We start from the raw sequence: 18,438 nt of genomic DNA on the forward strand, positions 1-18,438 counted from the left end.
CCAGCCCCAGGCCCTCCTCCCATATGGCCCTATGCTGCTCCCTCCTCCCCGCCCCCAGCTCCTAGAGCAGCCTCCTGGGCACTGGGCCCTTCCCCAAGCACAGAGTTCTCAGACAGGTGAGTAGAGGCAGGTGCTGGCTTTATTTGGAACCCGACTCTGGAAGGAGTGTGCCTGGAATCCTGGCTCAGGGCCCACCTGGTCCTGGTGACCCCACTCACACTGACACCTCCCCCCCCTCAAACCAAAGGTCTGGGCCTCTGCAGAGCCGCAGCCGCCACTCCCAGCCCGAGCACTGCCTGAGCCCAGGCAGCCGGGGCTCTCACTCCTCTTCATCTGAGAAAACTGCATAAGCCAGGAAAGGCTCCCTCCGTCACTGGGCACTGTGTGTCCAGCAGGGCCGTGGTGACCTTCCCTCCTCCTTAAGGCCTAGGTGTGAGGGTGCTGGGCAGAGTGCTAGGGCGGCTTCCTGGCCTCCCTCCGCAGCAGGGAGCTGGCCACTGCCAGCGCCCCGCCCTGCACGAACCGCACGAAGTTGTCCCCGGCCAGCGGCCCCACCGCATACAGGCCCTGCTGCTGTGTGCTCTGGTAGGTGAAGGGGTCCACATCGATGGGGTTCCTCTTGGCGCTCAGTGGCTGCTCAGGGTCCACGGCAAGGTCAGCGCCTGCCCCAGGGAGGAAGGACAGGTTGGGGTGGGAGCCAATGAGGACCAGCACCAGGGAGATGCCAAAGACCTTCTGGTGGCCGCTGGGGTCCTGGAACACAGCCTGGCGGTCCTCCTTGAAGAGCAGCAGCTGGTGCTCGGGGAGGCTGCGGTAGCCCTCATAGGGGCTGGGCGACAGGATGGACTGCTCCCGCATCATCTGGTGCACCTTGTGGTACTCAGGGTACAGCATCTTGGGCAGCTGGTTGAAGACCAGGCCGGGGTCGTCCACGGGCCGGCGGAAGGCGTGGATCACGGGGATGTTGTAGTGACGGGCATAGAGGACCGCGTCGGCCGCGGACAGCCCTGCGCCGACGATGAGGATGGGGTCCGAGGCTGGAGTCAGCGTGCCTGCCCGGATGGCCAGCTCCAGGGCGGACAGTTCGTAGTGGACAAAGGGCAGGGTCTCTCCGGGGATGCCCAGCCGGGCCGGGCTGTCCGATGTGCCTGTGGCCAGGACCACGTTGCGGGCGCAGAGGGAGAAGGGCTGCTGGCTCTGGTCCTCCGCAGTCAGGAAGCCGCTCACCTGGAAGAGGGGCCTGGGGTCCTGGGCCCCAGCGTCAGCGGGAGTGGGCTTCCCCCGTGCCACAGCTGTGACCACGGCGCCAGACACGAAGTTGTGGCCCAGGCCCTTCTTGCTCACGTAGTCCATGTAATAGTGAGCGATGTCCCCGGCGGTAGCTCGGCTGTTGCGAAGACCTCTGCAGGGGTAGACACGGAGGGGTGAGTGACAGAGAGGGACCAGAGTGGAGGGTGTGATCACATGGGACAGGGAATGACCAGGCTGGCTCCAGGCCCTGGAGTCAACTATGGCTGTGCGCCCACCAGCCTGAGCGCCCTGGGTTCGTGCCCTGCCCATGCCTCAGTGAGCTGTTTCCTGACACTCTGCCTCAGTTTCCTCATTGCAGAAGGAGGATGATGATGGCGATGTAAATGAAGAGTTTAGAAGGAACCTGACATTCAGTAAGTGACACGGAAGGGTCAGCCACCGTTCATATTACCTCTAAGGGTGAAATAGTACGAGACATAAATATGGTGGGATTCCATGTTCATAAATTCGGAAATGGCAAAGCTAATCCATGGAGTCAGAGGTCAAGACTGTGGTTGCCTCTGGGGAGGAGAGGGGGTGGGCACCAGGAGGGGCCTGGGGGGGGGGCTGGGGAGAGGGGATCTATTTCTTGAGTCCAGGTGGCTGGACCCAGGTGCGTCTACTCTGAGAAATTTCATCCACCTGTACACGTGGGAGTTGTGGACTTTTCTATTTGTATGACGTAGTTCAGTGAAAAGGTTCACTACAGAAGTAACCCCTGTAGAGCACTGGTTAGCCCAGCCCCCGGCACACTCAGGACCAGCTGGGACTCCTGATAGCCATCCTCACTGTCACCACTGTCTCGGGCAGCAGGCCAGTGTGGCTGGTGTCAAGGTGCAGGCTGCAGCGCCCTCCCCGCGTCTGCCCGGGTGCCCTCAGGGAAGGCACTGTCCCCGGCTGTGGACATGTTGTTAGAGATGAACTCGCTTAACAGGAATCCTAAGTGACACACAGACACACCCCCCAAGGCCACCGTAGTCAGCCCAGCTCGTCAGTCTGCTACTGAAACTGGAAACCATTCTGGAGTTTCTCACCCCACTTGTCTCTTTTAAAGACCTGTGCTAAGACGTCACTTTGGTATCATTTACAGAAATGGCTCGTTAGAAAGGATGAAAGCTCCATGACAGGACAGTGACTTAGTTTCCGAGGCAGCACCTCGAGGGCAGGGAATGCGTCTGCCAGGTTTCTGGCTCCGGCGTCTGAGCGCAGGGCCCTGGACACAGGAAGTGGGCCATGGAATTGCTCACCCTCCCTGGGGAATATTATGTGGCCTTGAAAAAGGTGGCTGCAAATGCTGCCACTGCCACGCGAAACGCTGGGACATAATGGTAAAATTTAGAAGTTGGATATAGAAGGGTGACGTCTACGCGTGAGATTTGAGTTCCTGCCCGTTAACACACCGCTGTGTGTCAGACATTTTTCTACCAAGCCTGCGGGGATGAGCGTCAGAGAGACGGGGAGTGAACCCTGGAGAGGCAGAGTGCCTGCCGGGTTGGGGTGGCGTGTCCCCCGTCACGGGGGTGACCCTCTGCCTGGACTACGGGGCGGCTCCACCCTCGCGCCGCAGGGTGGCAGAGGCAGGGCCACATTTACTCAGGGGTCTGTCTCTCCAGAGCAGCTGGTGGTGCGCAGTGAGGCCACTGAGGGGCGGGAAACAAGATGGGAAGAAAACACCCCAAGGTGTGTGGGGTTGGGTGCGTAGTCTCTCCTTTCTCAGTTTTCAGTTTTCTATGGTGTGGCTGTGTTCCTAATGCAAGAGCATTAGAAATAAATAAAGGGAGGAAGGAAGTAGGCCCTTTTAGCTGACCTAGAAGGAAAGAGATTTGTAGGAGGCCAGGCTCAGATTGGGGGTGGGCAGCAGGGAGGCCAGAGGACTGGGCAGCAAGGGGAGGGCCCATCACGTGGGAGGAGGAGGGAGCACTGGAGAGAGACCTGGGTCAGCCCAGCTCTGCTGAGCACTTCTTGTGTGGGCCTGCGCGAGTCTCTTCCCCACTGGAGCCTCGCTTTCTCCTTGGGGTCCGAGAAAGGCCGACCAGATGAGCCTTGAAGCCCTTTTGCCTCTGGCTCCTGGGTACAGCGTAGGGGGTGGGCCTGGGTCCTCCCGGGGCTTCCCAGGGCTGCCTCACCTTCGCTTCCTGCGCATCCAGTCCTTGACCTGCAGGTCCGGCAGCCCCATCCACTGGCCTTGGCTCAGGGTCACCATGGAGCCTTCAATGGACTGTGTGGAAAGGGGTCCTTCAGTTCAGGCCTCTGCTAGCCCTCAACCCACTTGGGCTGGAGGGTGCGGGAAGCCTGAGCTCACACAGAGAAATGGGGGTGGGAGTGGTGGGCGCAGTGAATAGGGAAAGGTAGGAAACAGGACAGTCTGAACCCCAGTTAGGGAGGGCACCCCCCCAAGACTTCATGTAGGCTCGGCCCAAATCCCCTTGCACCCCTTCCAGGCCCACTTACGTGCCAGGCTCCCCCAGGCAGGTTCCGGCCCAGGACCACGTGGGGGATGGCTCGCTCCTTCTGGAGCTTCCAGGTGAGGACGGACTCTGTGTCTCCCCCAAAGTCTGTGTCTGGGCGCAGGAGGGCATCGAAGAGCAGGGCCACAGGGCTTTGGCTCCGGCCTTCGAGGCCTTCGGACAGGTAGTCCAGGTCCTGCGGGGGGCACAGGTCAGAGGGGCCGCCAGGGGCAGGCCGCCCAGTCCTGCTTTCCCATCCTAATATCAGGTGGTCAGAGAGGTGGGGAAAGGCTGCCTCTCAGAAGACGCGGTACACAGTGACATGTTAAAGGCTCCGACAAGGCCTGCGGCAGTTTAATCTGCCAACCCAGTGTTGCTCAGACAGACTGGAGCAGGAGCATCTTCTCAGCGTGTTAACTGAGGAACTAGTGTTCTGTGGAAAGCGTTTTAAAAAATGCTGATCTGGACCAAACATAGCTTACTTCCTCATCCGCCAACTCGAGGGGGGCGGTTGGGGGCCCAGAGGACTGAGCCTGCCTGGAGGGGAGGGGCATGATGGATGGAGTCTGGGGAGGTGAGGGGCGTGGGGCTGGGGACTCTGTGAGTCCGGCTGGGCAGGAGGCAGTGGAACTGGGGGTCGAGGGCAGGGTGCTCAGCCTGTGCACCCCTGACCTCTGGGCAGGGTGCTCTCTGTGGCCGGTGCGGCCTGGTGCATAACAGGACGTTGGACAGCGCCCCTGGCCACCACCCTCTCGGCCAGTGGCAGCACCTCTCCAGCTGTGACAACTGACATGGTCTACAGGTGCTGCCAAGGGTCCCCAGTTTAGAGCCACTGGTCCAGGGGATGGGACAAGCTGATGTGGCACTTGCACATCTCAAGAGAGTCCTGGTTTCTCTTTCAGTCCCCATGGCTGATTCTGTGGCCTCTCCTGTCCCGTGTTTGGTCCTGCTTCTAACAGATGCAGGCCTTGGTTTCTGCACTGGGAAAGCTGGGAGAGTCCCCCAGAGGGGTATGGCCCCCACCCTCCACAGCTTTGGCCCACCTGGTCCAGGATGGAGACCCCTGGTGCCTCCAGGAGCTTCCTCTGCAGTAGGGGATGTGGGTGGACGGCATCCGGCTTCATGTAGGGGGTGTAGCCAGAGAGCAGGTAGGACAGGCAGATGCCCGAAGGACCGTTGCCTGGGGAGAGAAGGGAGGGTCAGAGGACAGCACTTTGACAACGTGCTGGAGATCACAGCTGCCTAGGGCTTCGTTCGTGACCTGACTCGGTCATGGAATTACTCTTCATTCATAAAAATAAAACATCTGTTAAAAGCCATTAGCATGTGCCAGGTACCATATATACTAACAATCACTAAAAAAGCAGCTGAGAGCTTGCTAGGTACCCGGAGCTGTACTACTGAAACAACTTTGTGGTAGTAACCACTGACATTTACTGAGTGCTTACTGTGTGCCAAGCTTTGTGTCAGGGATGTTAATAACAAATTAATTATAAACTGACAGCTGTGGCTGCCATGCCAGGCCCCCAAGTGCCCGAGTTATCCCGCTGGCTCCCCCAGCGACTGCAGCAAGCACCTGCTCTGCTTTTCCTCCTTTTATACTGGAGGAAACCGGGGCACAGAGATGTTAATTAACTTGCCAGTGGTCACACAGCTACCCGGAGAGTCTGAGCTAACTTAGAATGAGTCCTGTCCTTCCAGAGCTGACAGCCTGGTTGATCAGACGGAGGAGTGAAAGAGGGTGGCACAGACTGCTGTGTGTTTGGGGGGTGGGGTGAGCCTCGGGGCCTTGGGAGTGGTGCTGGGGAGGGGTGCTGAACCACATGGGGGCGTCCTGCCCTCACGTCTGAGTGAGTCACAGCTTATCTGTGCCATTTCTTGGGCAATTAACCTCATGACATGGCTTCTGTTCTTATCACCCCTCTTTATCTTGTGCCATTTAGAATATCACCCATTGTACAGCACTATAAAAGAATGAACCACATAAAACTGCTGATGTTCAACCACTTGGACTTACAAGAACGGACCACATGACCTGATGCTTGCATGGAGGAGGGGCCATCTGTCCCCATCTCGGCAGGTCTGAGGACAGGACCACAAGCATTAGCCTCGAACTCTGACCCTCAGGCAGGGTGCCAGGCACACAGAGTGCCTGAGGCCATGCAGACTCTGGACCAGGCCTCCCCTGGCTGCTCTTGCCTTGCGGGTTCTTGGAAGGGTCACATAAAATGACGTTGTGTACATGGTAAGCATACCCTTGGGCACACAGTGAACACTCAGTGGCGCATTTTAAAGACAACAGTTGTAAAAAAAAAAAAAAAAAAAAGGCCAGGTTGGGCCTGGCCTAGCCCCTGACCTCTGATCCCAGGGGCACCCTGGAGAGCTTGACACAGCCCTCCCCTGCCCAGGGTGGCACTCACCGATAATGATGACCTCCAGGGGCTCCGGGCTGCTGGTGCCAAGGTGGTCCTTCCTCCACTTGCTCATGGCTGCAGTTGGCGGGGGATTTGGTGCTGGTAGCTGGCCTGGAGGCACAGGGAAGGAAGGGCCACTGGGTGAGATTTGGGTGTCATTTTGTTCCTTGCCTCATATAGGATGTCCTCCTGTGGCCCTTGGGGTCAAGTCCAAGGTCCTCCCTGAGGCATATAAGGCGGCCTGACCTCTCCCTTCTTGCTTCCTCATACCTGCTCCATTCCAGCCAAGCCCTCCCTCTCCTCCAATCATGCAGGGTCCCCAGCCTGGTCACCTCTGTCTGTCTGAGCCTGGGTCATTCTCCCCATCTTACCAGTGGGGCAGTAATAATACCCAAAGCCTATTAGTCATCTTTCATGGGGCCTCCTCTGCCCAGCCCCAAGGACAAGCCCTGCTCAGCATGGCCGTGCCAGCCATTGCGCCAGCCCTCAGGTCTGGGTGTAGCTTGGTGGACTTTGGAGCCATCGCCTGGCCCCAGTGAGGTGCCTCCCAGCTGGTGACTGTGGGCCTGTTCTGGATGTCCCTGGGTCTCTGTTTCCTCATCTGTAAGTGGGAATAATGTCCCTAACCCCATAGGGCTGCTGGGGACAGTGAGGTCATATATGTGAAGCACCTACCTGGAGCCACAGGGAAAAACCTGAGCTCATTTGCCTGCCCTAGGAGCTGGGCAGGAACACATGGGCCTGGGGGAACTGGAAACCTGGAGTAATTTAATTTGGGGAGACCGCCTGTAAACCTGCTCATTTCTGGTGCATCTGCGCCCCCTGCTGGCCACAAGCCAAAATCACTGGAAGAGACCCAAACCCTGTTCTTAGGGTGTAGCTGCTGCTGGAGAGTCCAGAACCACATTCTCCACTACCCCGCTAACAGGGCCTGGCCTTACCCACTGGGCAGCAGCCCTGCCATCCTGAGGGCCACAAGGCAACACCCACGTGAGTGTGTGAGGAATGGGTAGGCATTCAGCACTCGCTCTCTACTGGGTATCTAACACACTTTTCTCAAGTCCTCCTCACACTGACGGTGCAGAAAGCACTGTTAATACTACTGTCCCATTTAACAATGTGTAAACTAGGGCTCAGAGACCACGCAAGCTTCTCTGTGTCATGCGGCAGGCCGTTAATGGTGCCTGGGGCCATGTCACGCGGCAGGCAGGGCTCCTCACTTTGGTGGGGCCTAGTCCCCAGGACAGCCCCCTCTCCTGCTGAGGTGAGCCTGTGTCCCCCAGCATCTCCCTGAGGAAGCAACAGGTGGCATCCCGCTGACATCAGGGTGCACGGTCTCAGGTCCGGCTCCCTGCAGGGGCTTGTGCTGTGTGCCTGAGGAGAGGACTTTGGGGTTCACCACCCCCACTCATTACAACCAGCTAACATTTCTGTTCTTCTGTGGAGTTGGCTGGGTTCCAGGTATGTCCTAAACACTCCGTGTACAATAGCTAATTTAATTTTATTTACCTGGGTTGTTGTAGGTAGTCTTATAATCATGGCCAGGTTACAGATGGGGAAACTGAGGCCCAGCAAGCTTCCTACAGCCCTGTGCGGTGTGCGAGGAGTTTTGCCCTGGCTTGCACGGGCTGAGCTGGAGTGAGCTCAGGCCACTTTCCAGAGTGCAGTGTGTCAGGCTGCCAGAGCTCCCTGCCAGAGGCCCTCCCCGGCCGCCTGAGTGCAGCACATGCGTCTGTCCCAGCTCACCTGCTCACCCTAGGCTCTGTCCCAGCACTGGGAGCTGGGGACAGGGTACAGTCAGGGGGCGGATGTCCCAGTAGGGATGGGACAATTTCTCAGTAAGCACCAGCGGCTCTTGTGAATAGGACTGCAGCTCCCAGAGCTCTTCCTCTCCTTCTCCTGGTGCCTTCAAACAGCCCCGGGGCACCCATTCCTTGTCTTCATGGTCCCCAGGAGTAACAGCAAAGGGGACACGTGTGATGTCCTTGCTAAATGCCCTCTGACCATTAGCTCCTTTAAACCTCACAATAACCCACTTCACAGATGAGAACACTGAGGCTGGGGGAGGTGAGGCCATGCCCCCAGAACTAGCATTTGATCCCTGTGGGCTGAGACCACTGAGACATCCATGTCCCCCCAGGTAAGTATGCCAGCTTGCTCCAAGTTGGCTTGGCACGCCCTCCCCAGGCCACCCTTCACCTCCTGCCTCTCTCACTCCTCCCATCCTGCAGTGAGGAGCGCATGGGCGGGTGCCCTGACTGACAGAAGAGGGATTCGAACTGGTGGCCCCTTGTCACGCTGCACAGGGTGTAGGGGCCCCGTTTACCACCGGGGCTTTTGGACCAGTGCTCACTCCCAGAAGCTTCTGGATGTCAAGTACAGGAGGTTAGCACCAAGGGCCAACTGGAGAGGTCATTTCCTGTGCAGTGATACGGCCACTGGAAGCCCTGAGCAGCTCAGGGCTCGCACAGCCTACTGCCAGACTGCAACAGATGCTTCGACGGTTTTTCTGTTCCCACTTCTTTTACACTTCTTAGTTTCATGGAGCCAAAGCAGTCCATTTTCAGTGTTAACTTTTTGTTTAAGCCCCTCTGGTTGAAGATGGAAAATGCCATTTAAGGAAAGTTAACATTAAAAACTGATTCAAATTCACAAAAGCAGACAAGCATAAGCAAAACTGAAATGATCACACTTCCAACAATGTTCCCTCTGCCTGTGCTGCATTGGTACCTCTGAGGCCATCGGGCTTCAAATCGCTCTAAGTCTCTGGGACGCTGCATGGTTGCAGGGTTCAGCACCTCTGGTGGTTCTTGCTCATGGGCTTTCCTCACCAGAGGGAGGACCAGAAGTCAGGAGGAAGGAGGCGACTTGCTGGTTGCCCAGGACTGTGAGACTACACACACAAGCAAAAATCCTTTCCCTTGATGCCTGTCAGTCCACCAAGAAAGTGACGTGAGGCTGTGGCAGGGGGAGGATGAAGAGGCACTCTGCCAACCAAGCCGCCCGCACCGGGAGCCCAGAGACTCCAAGGTTCCCCGGACTCCCTGCTCTCGGCACCTGGCCTTCGGTGAGAAGCCAAGTCCCTGGGACCCATGGTGCGGGCCATCTGGGCATTGGTGGGGCGAGTTCTGCCACACTTGAACGGGAGCGATGGGGGCCCCGAGGGAAGCACTTAGTCTGGCTTTGGAGCCCAGTGGCCTAGAGACACTGGCAGCATGCCCAGGGTGGCCACACCTCTCTCTCTCCTGCCAAGAGCAGCGTCACAACTGTCCAGCTGGGGTTGCCAGGCACCTGGAGATAGGCATGGTTGGGAGGGGGAACCTGGCGGCGGTGGGGGTGAGGAGAATCATGCCAGCCTGGGAAGCCGGGGCGGGCCTCCTCCCAGGACCACCTGGGGATTCCCTTGCCTGGTTTCAGGACCCTGTCTGCCACCCCTGTTCAGGACATGTCAACATCCTGCTACCAATCTCTGTGTCTTGCTGAGGCCACTTACCTGACGAGCAGGGGATGAAGGAGACCGGGGAGCTTGGCCTGGTCAGACACTGTGAGGACCAGGAGGTTGGGGTGCCCGCCGAGGGAGGTCCACCGTTACCCCTTGGGGATCTCAGAGGTTGTGAAAGGCCCGGGCAAGCGAGGGTATTTCAAGGGTTGGAAAGAGGCGGGTGGTGGGCGGGGCCAGGAAAATCACTTTCATAAGCATGAGTCAGCAGGGGCCCCTGGATGAATGAACTTGGCAGTCATCCTGCCTGCCCCAGGGCCAGCCTTAAAGAGGTCCACCCTCTTTAAGGGGTGGTCTGTGCAGCAGAGGGACTGGGGATGACCAGGCTGGCCCTACCCTTGGGGCTCAGTCAGTGAATGGAGGGCCAGGGTCCCCTGAACAAGCCAACCTGGACTTTTCGCTTAGGGAGGAGGAGACAGCCCTGCCCAGTGGAGAGCAGCACCTTCAAGTGGAGAGTTCCGTCCCTTCGTCCTGCCTGGTTCCACTGGTGCCCACATCTGCACCCCCCCAAACGCCCTCTGGCACTGCACCGTCCGAGCTGAGAGCCCGGCTCTGCCACATCCTGGGCGAGCTGCCTCACTTTCCTCGTCTGAAAAATGCGACAGCCTCTTCTCCTTGGGGTGGGAGTGGCACTGAAGTGATCTCACCCGTGGTTACCTGGCATGAACCGTGAAGCCTGCTCTCTGGTTCTATCTTTTTTCTTTTTCTCAGCACCGAGCAGTGAGCACTTCACATTTTGCTGATTCTTGCTTATTTTATTGTCTCTCTCCTCAAACCAGGATGTGGGTTCTGTGTGGGTAGGGAAGTGTAATTTTGCCTGTTTTATCCTGAGTCTTGAATACTGCTCAGCACATAGTAGGTACTTGGGAAGGAGGGAAAGTAGGGAGGGAGGAAGGGAGTTGGGCAGCGTAGACCTCTGTGTGTGCATTAGCTGTTATTTTCATTGTCCATGTGATTGTCCCCCATGTGTCGTCCTCTTATCCGGGGACTTTCTGGCCAGCCCTGCCCAGTGGATGGGGGCCTGTGGGTGGCAAGTGAAGCCCTCACTTTGCATGCAAAACTCAAGGAGGTGCCCAAAACACCCACAGATCAAGAAAACATCTTAATGCAAAATTTAAAAAATCACAATTAATGCAATAAAATGTATGATTAACAAAATATTAGAAGTCCAAATAAAGATGGGAGCTGAAGCAGGGCTGTGCTGAGCCACAGCAAGAAATCAGAACACTGACTCTGTCTTTGTTTGCAGCTTCGCTATTCCATTCAGCCTGGATTGAGCGTTACTTTAGATTTTTAGAAATATTGCATGACACACTACGTTTCTTGGTTTTTGGAGTGCCCCTTGCATTTTGTGCCAGAGGTGATATTTCTCTCCTTGTCCTGGTGCTGGTGATGACAGGGGACCATGTGTGACTGCAGGGTTCTTTCGGGGGTGGGGGTGGGGCACCTCTGACCATGCACAGATCTACTGGGACCTGTAGAGAGAGGGGCAGGAGAGGGAGAGAGGGAGAGACAGGGGCGGAGAGGGAAAGAGGGAGAGACAGAGAGGGGGAAAAGGAGAGAGGAAGGAAGAGAGAGGGGGAGAGAGGGAGGAGGGGGTGAAGGCAGCTGGGTATGAGCACACTGCAAACAGAGGGCTAGGGGCAGCAGGAGCTGCTGCAGCGACAAGTGTGGTCCTGGGTTTAGGGAAGATGTCAGGCCCAGTTGGGCCCACGGCCAAGAGTCTCACGGGCTGAGCAGATGAGTGGGAGGGTGGCTGGCACAGAGCCAGGCCTGCTTCGGGCCACACCCTCTGCCTGCCTTGTCCCCTGGGGGCCCTGGGTATATATGCCTTGTGTCAGGACCTCACTCTCAGAAGGACCCTGCACTTGGTTTAACGCACTGTTGTCATCACCTGAAAATCCTTAACAATTTTTGAGCAAGCAGTCCCACATTGTCATTCTGCTTCTGGGCCCCACAGGTCTCGTGACTGGTCCAGGCTGGGCAGCACCTGCCCTTGTGTCGGGCTGCAGGGGGTGAGGGCTGGTCGGGCTCAGGGAGGCGCTGCCTCCTTGGAGCCTTGTGTTATCCAGGGAGAAATGGCGCTCATAGTCCTTTCCCCCTGGGGTCCTTGGTGGCAGTGACCCCTGGGGTCACATAGCATGTGTGTGTGTGTGTGGGGGGGCAGTTAGAGGGAAGACCCCTGCTCCAGCCTCAGCTCTGCTGCAAGTGTTCTGTGTGGCCTTGGGCCAGTGGTCTACCTCTCTGTTCCAGCCATGGCCTTGTTACCAGCCGCCACTCTGACACTTTGAACCCACACCGCACGTGCAGACCAGGACCCAGTGGGGGTCTGACCACACAGGGAGCCTGGGAGAGGGGGGCTGTCCAGCGCTGGTGACATACCTCTGGTGCAGGCTGCATCTTCCCCCAGCAGCCATCTCTCTGGCTCCACTTCCCCATTCCAGGGCTCTGGTCTGCAACTGCCCAGTGCTTTGGGTGTGTAAACTGAGGCAGAGAGAGACACCCCAGGGTCAGAGACTGCCATTGGAGTCGGGGGGCAAGACTTGGGGAGGCCCAGGAAGGAGGAGCTCTGGCTTGTTTCCTCCCTGCCCTGCCCTGCCCCCCACGCTGGCCCTGACCACTCTTCGGGATTTTGAAAATTGGCCGATACAGAGAATTGTGGACAAGATGTGGACTTTCTCCCCTGCCACCTGTTTATTGGCCAGGAGATTATTGGAAATAGAATGCGTGGCATTGCTTCCAGAAAGGTTGACGAAGACAAAGACAGATAATGTCACAGACAGACTAAGGGGTGGCAGCTGAAGAGGGGCCATGGAAAGGGGAGGAGCAGGTTGACCCCGGGGAACTTGAGCTCCCAGACCCCACTGGGCACCCCCTTTCCTCCAGTCCTGCTCTGTCCCCTTCTCCACCATAAGTTCAAGGGACTGTGAAACCCCTGAAATGTGAGCCTCTGAATTCAGATGGAATGGAAATAGGGGGGCAGATATAGCAAATAAAAATATAGGGCCCAGGTAACACGTAACTGCAGAAAACCAAGAAATACACTTTTAGCATGAATATGTCTTCTGCGGTATTTGGGATATACTCACACTAGTTTTTTCATAACTTATTGGAAATTAAAAGTTACCTGGGAGGCCTGTATTTTATTTGGCAAACCCAGCTGTAAGTGTTAACTACACACTAGATTTCAAAGAGGGAGTGCTATAAAAAGGGAAGAGAGTATAAATGTCTCATTAGTAATTTTTGCATGGATTACATGTTGAAGCGAAAATATTCTGGACATCTGGGCTTAAATGAGATATACTATTCAATTTTGATGTCACCCAAGTTTTAAAATTTGTTTAACGTGGCTCCTGGGACCTTCAGTTACACATCTCCTCTCCTGGTTTCCCCGGGTGCCAGCATCTGCCTTGGCTGTTTATGCCAACCAGGGCACCCCCAGCGCTGGCACTAAAAGGCTCCCTGCGGTCCTGGAACTCACTCAGTCCTGAGCGGCCTGGACAGTCCCCTGGGAACATTACAAGGGGCTGGGCAGTGTGACACTTCCCTTGTGAGCCTCAGTTTCCCCATCTCAGCAGTCTGCCCTGCTCAGTAATGGCGGCCCCCTCCCTGCACCCTCCAGGCTTCCCCCAGCCCTCCTGCAACAGCTTGGGAGCTGGAGAGCCAGTGGAAGGGAAGGGAGAGTGGCCTCAGGGAGCTTCTCTGAGGCTCCTGGTGCTGAAATGGCTCTCCCCTGCCCCTGTGTTGAAACCACCATTCCTCACTCCCTAAGAAATCCTAGAAGCACTCCAGGCCCCTGCTCCCGTCTGCCTTCCTCATCTCCTCTCCCTTTGGTGGCTCCCGTAGCTCTGTCGCTTGCTGGGCACCCCCAGGAGCTGGGCACTGTGCACAGAAGTTTCTTTATACACAGATGAGGCCCAGAAGCCAACCTTGAGCCTGAGGTCACACAGCACAAGCAGCAGAGCTGGGGTTGAAATCCAGGGATGCTACTGCAGAGTCTAGGGACCTTCAAGAAAAAGGAAGGCAAGAAGCTAACTAAGGAAGAATGCTCCTCTTGTCTCAGGTGCAGTGTCAGGCCAAGGGACTCTCCTGAAGCACCTGCCTATCCCCACAGCCACCCCTTTATAAAGTGCCCACACTGTAAGGCATTTCATTTGCCCCTGCATTTGATCCATACACTAGTCCAGTAAAAAATATGATGGGTTATTATTCTCTTATTCTACAAGTGAGGAAACTGAGGCCCTGAGAATGTGAGATGTGGCCTCAGATCATGGCGTGTGGCTGAGCTGGGCCTGTGACCAGTTTCTGCTCAGTGCCCTGGCATGACAAGACCAGGTCCTTCTAGTATATGACAGAAGGACTAATATTTGCCCTGTGGCTCATTGTTTATAGTCTTGTTGATTCACTTTACTTCATTGATCTTACCAATAGCCAGAGAGGTAGGCAAATATTCCCAATAACAAGTTTAGTTTGCAGATGAAGAAACCCAGAGCACCTTGCCCAAGGCCACGTAGCCATGAAGTGGGGGAGGAAACTCAGACTACAGTTTGCCTGTGCTGAGCCCATGCATGCCACTCCAGGATGATGGTGTGTGGCCAGACTCAGTACAGGTTCATGACTGTGACTGCGGACCCCTGGGGAGACAGTCTCAATGCTAGGAAAGGCCCATACTCTGGACCCTATGGAGAGAGAAGCAAGGTCAGGAGCTAAACGGGGAGTGTGGGATAGGCCCTGGGAGGGCCATCTGCACAGGGGTAAGTTTGAAGGTGTTCAAGCCACGTTCTCTGTTTCTGGATTCCAATTTTTCCTTGAAACTGCAAGGAAAGTTTCTGCTGAGAGTGAATGTGCCTCTCCCACAGTCAGGGTGGACAGGGAGTCCTGCCCGGGGGTGTGAAAGGCTGCCACTTTAACATCAGACAAAGCAAGATTCTTCTCCATTACCTTCAGCTGTGTGACTGTGGGCAGGTGACTTAACCTCTCTGAGCTTCCAGGATTTTCTTCTATGTGAGGTATGGATAATGGCAGAGCAGTGCAGTGCTCCTCTTCCCCGCTGTACAGCAGAATCACTTGGGGGAGTATTTGAAGATACACTAACATACAGGCCCCAGTACCAGAGATTTTTACATCACTGGCTGCAGTGTGGCTAGATGTGGGGAGTTTCACTGGCTGGGTATGTATGCTTTTAAGGCTATTGAAAGGATGAACTGAGGTACAGTGTGGAAACCACATAGCCCATGGAGATGCCCAGTACATTAGACCCTTTCCACCGCAGCAGCCTGTCTTTTTGTGAACCACATTCTTGATGCTGTTGCAAGATAGTCATGAAGTCTAAAAGGCAAAGATGTCTTCAGAAAAGGAGCAAGGAATAGAAAATCTGTTTGAAAAAATAATGACAAAAAACTTCCCTAACTTGGTGAGAGAAAATATCACCAAGCCCAAGAAGCACAGAAGTTCCCAATCAAGATGAACCCAAATAGGCCTACTCCAAGACACATTACAGTAAAAATGGCCACATTTAAAGACAAAGAGAGAATCTTAAAGGCAGCAAGAGAGAAACAGCTAGTAACATACAAGGGAGCCTCGATAAGACTGGCAGCTGATTTCTCAACAGAAACACTACAAACCAGAAAGGAATGGCAAGAAATACTCCAAGGAATAAAAAGCAAAGGCCTGCAATCAAGACTACTCTATCCAGCAAGGCTCTCAATTAAAATGGAAGGTGAAATGAGCTTCTCAGATAAAAGGCTAAAAGAATACACCTCCAACAAGTCAGCATTGCAAAACATGCTAAAGGGACTGCTTTAAGAATGGGAAGAAAAAGAATTAGAGAGAGAGAGGAACACAAGTACAAAGGGAAGAAATGGCAGTGAATAAGTACCTATCAATAATAACCTTAATGTAAATGGATTAAATGCTCCAAGCAAAAGACACAGGGTAAATGAATAAGAAACGATGACCCACATATAGGCTGTCGATAAGAGACACACTTCTGAACAAAAGACCTACATAGGCTGAAAGTGAAGGGATGGGAAAAAAATATTCCATGCAAATGGACATGCAAAAAAAAGCAGAGGTTGCAATGCTTCTATCAGACAAAATGGACTTCAAAACAAAGGTCATAATAGAACAAAGAGACTACATAATACTTAAGAAAGTACTTCAACAAGAGGTTACAACTTTCGTAAACATATGCACCCAATATACGTACACCTAAATATATAAAGAAAACTATTTAACCAAACTATTAACCAGACTTGTCAAGAAAACAAGAGAGAGGACCCAAATAAATAAAATCAGAAATGAAAGAGAAGTAACAGCTGAAACCACAGAAATACAAAGAATTGTAAGAAATTGCTATGAACAACTATGGTATATGCCAAGAAATTGGACAACCTGGGTGAAATGGATACATTTCTAGAAACATATAATATTCCAAAACTGAACCAGGAAGAAGCAGAAAATCTTAATAGACCAATAACAACTAGCAAAATTGAAGCAGTAATAAAAAAATCTGGCACACAAAAGCCCTGGTCCAGATGGCTTCACAGGTGAATTTTACCAAACATTCAAAGAATAACTGACAACTCTCCTTCTTAAACTATTTCATAAAATTCAAGAGGAGGGAAGACTCTCAAACTCTTTTTACCAGGCCAGTATTATCCTAACCCCTAAACCAGGTAAAGACACAAGAAAGAAAACTACAGGCCAATATCTCTGATGAACACAGATGCTAAAATTCTGAACAAAATACTAGTAAACTAAATCCAACAATGCATTAAAAAGATCACACACCATGATCAAGTGAGATTTATTCCAGGGATTCAAGGATGGTATAATATTTGAAAATCAATAAATGTGATACATCATATAAACAAAATGAAAGACAAAAATTACATGATCATATCAATAGATGCAGAAAAAGCATTTGATAAGTCACAGCACCCATTTATGATAAAACACTCAGCAAAGTGGAAATAGAGGGAGTATAACTCAACATAATAAAGGCCATATATGAAAATCCTACTGCCAACATTATACTCAATGGGCAAAAACTAAAAGCATTTTCCTTAAGATCAGGAACAAGACAAGGATGTCTGCTTTTACCACTCTTACTCAACATAGTACTAGAAATCCTAGCCACAGTGATCAGACAAGAAGAAGAAATAAGAGGCATCCAAATTGGAAAGGAGAAAGTAAAACTGTCATTATTTGCAGGGGACATGATAGTGTATATAGAAAACCCCATAGGCTCCACCAAAAAACTACTTGACCTTATAAGTGAATTCAGCAAAGTAGCAGGATACAAAGTCAATATTCAGAAGTTGATAGCATTTTTGTATACCAACAATGAATTATTAGAAAGAGAAACTAAGAAAAAAATCCCATTTACTATAGCAGCAAAAAATAAAAAAGTACCTAGAAATAAATTTAACCAAGGAGGTAAAAGACCTGTATTCACAAAACTATAGAACACTGAAGAAGGAAATGGAGAAAGATACAAATAAATGGAAGCACATACTCTGTTCATGGTTTGGAAGAATTGACATCATTAATATGTCCATACTACTCAAAGTAATCTATGGATTCAACACAATTACTATTAAAATACCAAGGGAATGTTTCACAGATCTAGAACAAATACTTCGAAAACTTGCATGGCACCAGACTTCTGGCCAAGATGAAAGCATAGGTAGATACGCTTTGCCTCTTTGCACAACCAAAAAAAGGACAATAATAAATTTTAGAACAAAAAATAACCAGAACTGCTAGGAAATTGAACTGTATGAAAGTCTGACAACTAAGGAGTTATAGAAGAAATATTCATCCAGACCAGGGGTGTCAAATGTATTTGACTTGAGAACTTCCCTAATCCAGTGAAGAAAATAGACTTCCAGGAAGTCTAGAAAACTCAGAGAGTACCAAAGAAGCTGGACCCAAAGAAGCACACACCAAGACATATCATGATTACATTAGTCAAGATTAAAGATAAGGAGAGAATTTTAAAAGCAGCAAGAGAAAAGGAGACAGTTACCTACAAAGGAGTTCCCGAGCTGATTTCTCAATAGAAACCTTAAAAGCAAGAAGGGGCTGGAAAGAAGTATTCAAAGTCATGAAAGGCAAGGACCTCCATCCAAGATGACTCTATCCAGCAAAGCTATATTTTAGAATGGAAGGGCAGATCAAGTGCTTCCCAGATAAGGTCAAGTCAAAGGGGTTCATCATCACCAAGCCCTTGTTATATGAAATGTTAAGGAACTTATCTAAGAAATAGAAGATCCAAACTATGAACAGTAAAATAATAACAAACTCACAACTCTGAACAACTGAACCTAAAAAATAAAAACCAAAACCCAGCAAACAACTAGAATAGGAACTGAATCACAGAAATGATATTCAGCCTGAAGGGGGAGGGGGAGAATGGGGGAAAAGGTAGTGGGAATAAGAAGCATAAATGGTAGGTACAAAATAGACAGGGGGAGCTCAAGAATAGTATAGGAAATGGGGAAGCCAAAGAACTTATATGTATGACTCATAGACATGAACTAAGGTAGGAGAATGATGGTGGGACCGGGGACACAAGGAGGAGGGGAATAAATGGGAGAAAAAATGGGACAATTGTAACAGCATAATCAATAAAATAGATTTAAAATTTTGTATGGAACAGAAAAGACCCCATAAGCCACAGCAATCTTGGGGAAGAAGAACAAAGTAGGAAGGATCACAATACCTGATATCAGACTATACTACAAGGCCACTGTAATCAGAACAGTCTAGTACTGGCATAAGA

The 18,438-nt window shown here is 52.5% G+C and overlaps 1 protein-coding gene across 4 annotated transcripts; it reads right to left on the reverse strand.

Annotated features, from left to right (window-relative positions):
* Positions 1-127: 127 nt before the first annotated feature.
* On the reverse strand, positions 128-9,770 carry OSGIN1 (oxidative stress induced growth inhibitor 1). Of its 4 annotated transcripts, none has more exons than XM_037142432.2 (7): positions 9,645-9,736; positions 8,505-8,742; positions 6,158-6,262; positions 4,781-4,917; positions 3,742-3,933; positions 3,417-3,508; positions 128-1,402 (listed from the first exon to the last, which is right to left on the reverse strand). In XM_037142432.2, the coding sequence occupies exons 3-7, from the start codon at positions 6,222-6,224 to the stop codon at positions 454-456; spliced, it is 1,437 nt and encodes a 478-aa protein (XP_036998327.2). In that variant the 5' UTR covers positions 6,225-6,262; positions 8,505-8,742; positions 9,645-9,736; the 3' UTR covers positions 128-453. The 4 variants fall into 4 exon arrangements, with proteins under 4 accessions (XP_036998327.2, XP_036998328.2, XP_053522709.1 ...); XM_037142433.2 differs by having other exon boundaries at positions 8,478-8,742; XM_053666734.1 differs by lacking the exons at positions 8,505-8,742; positions 9,645-9,736 and adding an exon at positions 7,898-8,469.
* Positions 9,771-18,438: the final 8,668 nt, after the last annotated feature.

This window comes from Artibeus jamaicensis, unplaced genomic scaffold (assembly GCF_021234435.1).
Source record: "Artibeus jamaicensis isolate MK-2021 breed Jamaican fruit bat unplaced genomic scaffold, CSHL_Jam_final contig_464, whole genome shotgun sequence".
Lineage (NCBI taxonomy): Eukaryota > Metazoa > Chordata > Mammalia > Chiroptera > Phyllostomidae > Artibeus > Artibeus jamaicensis.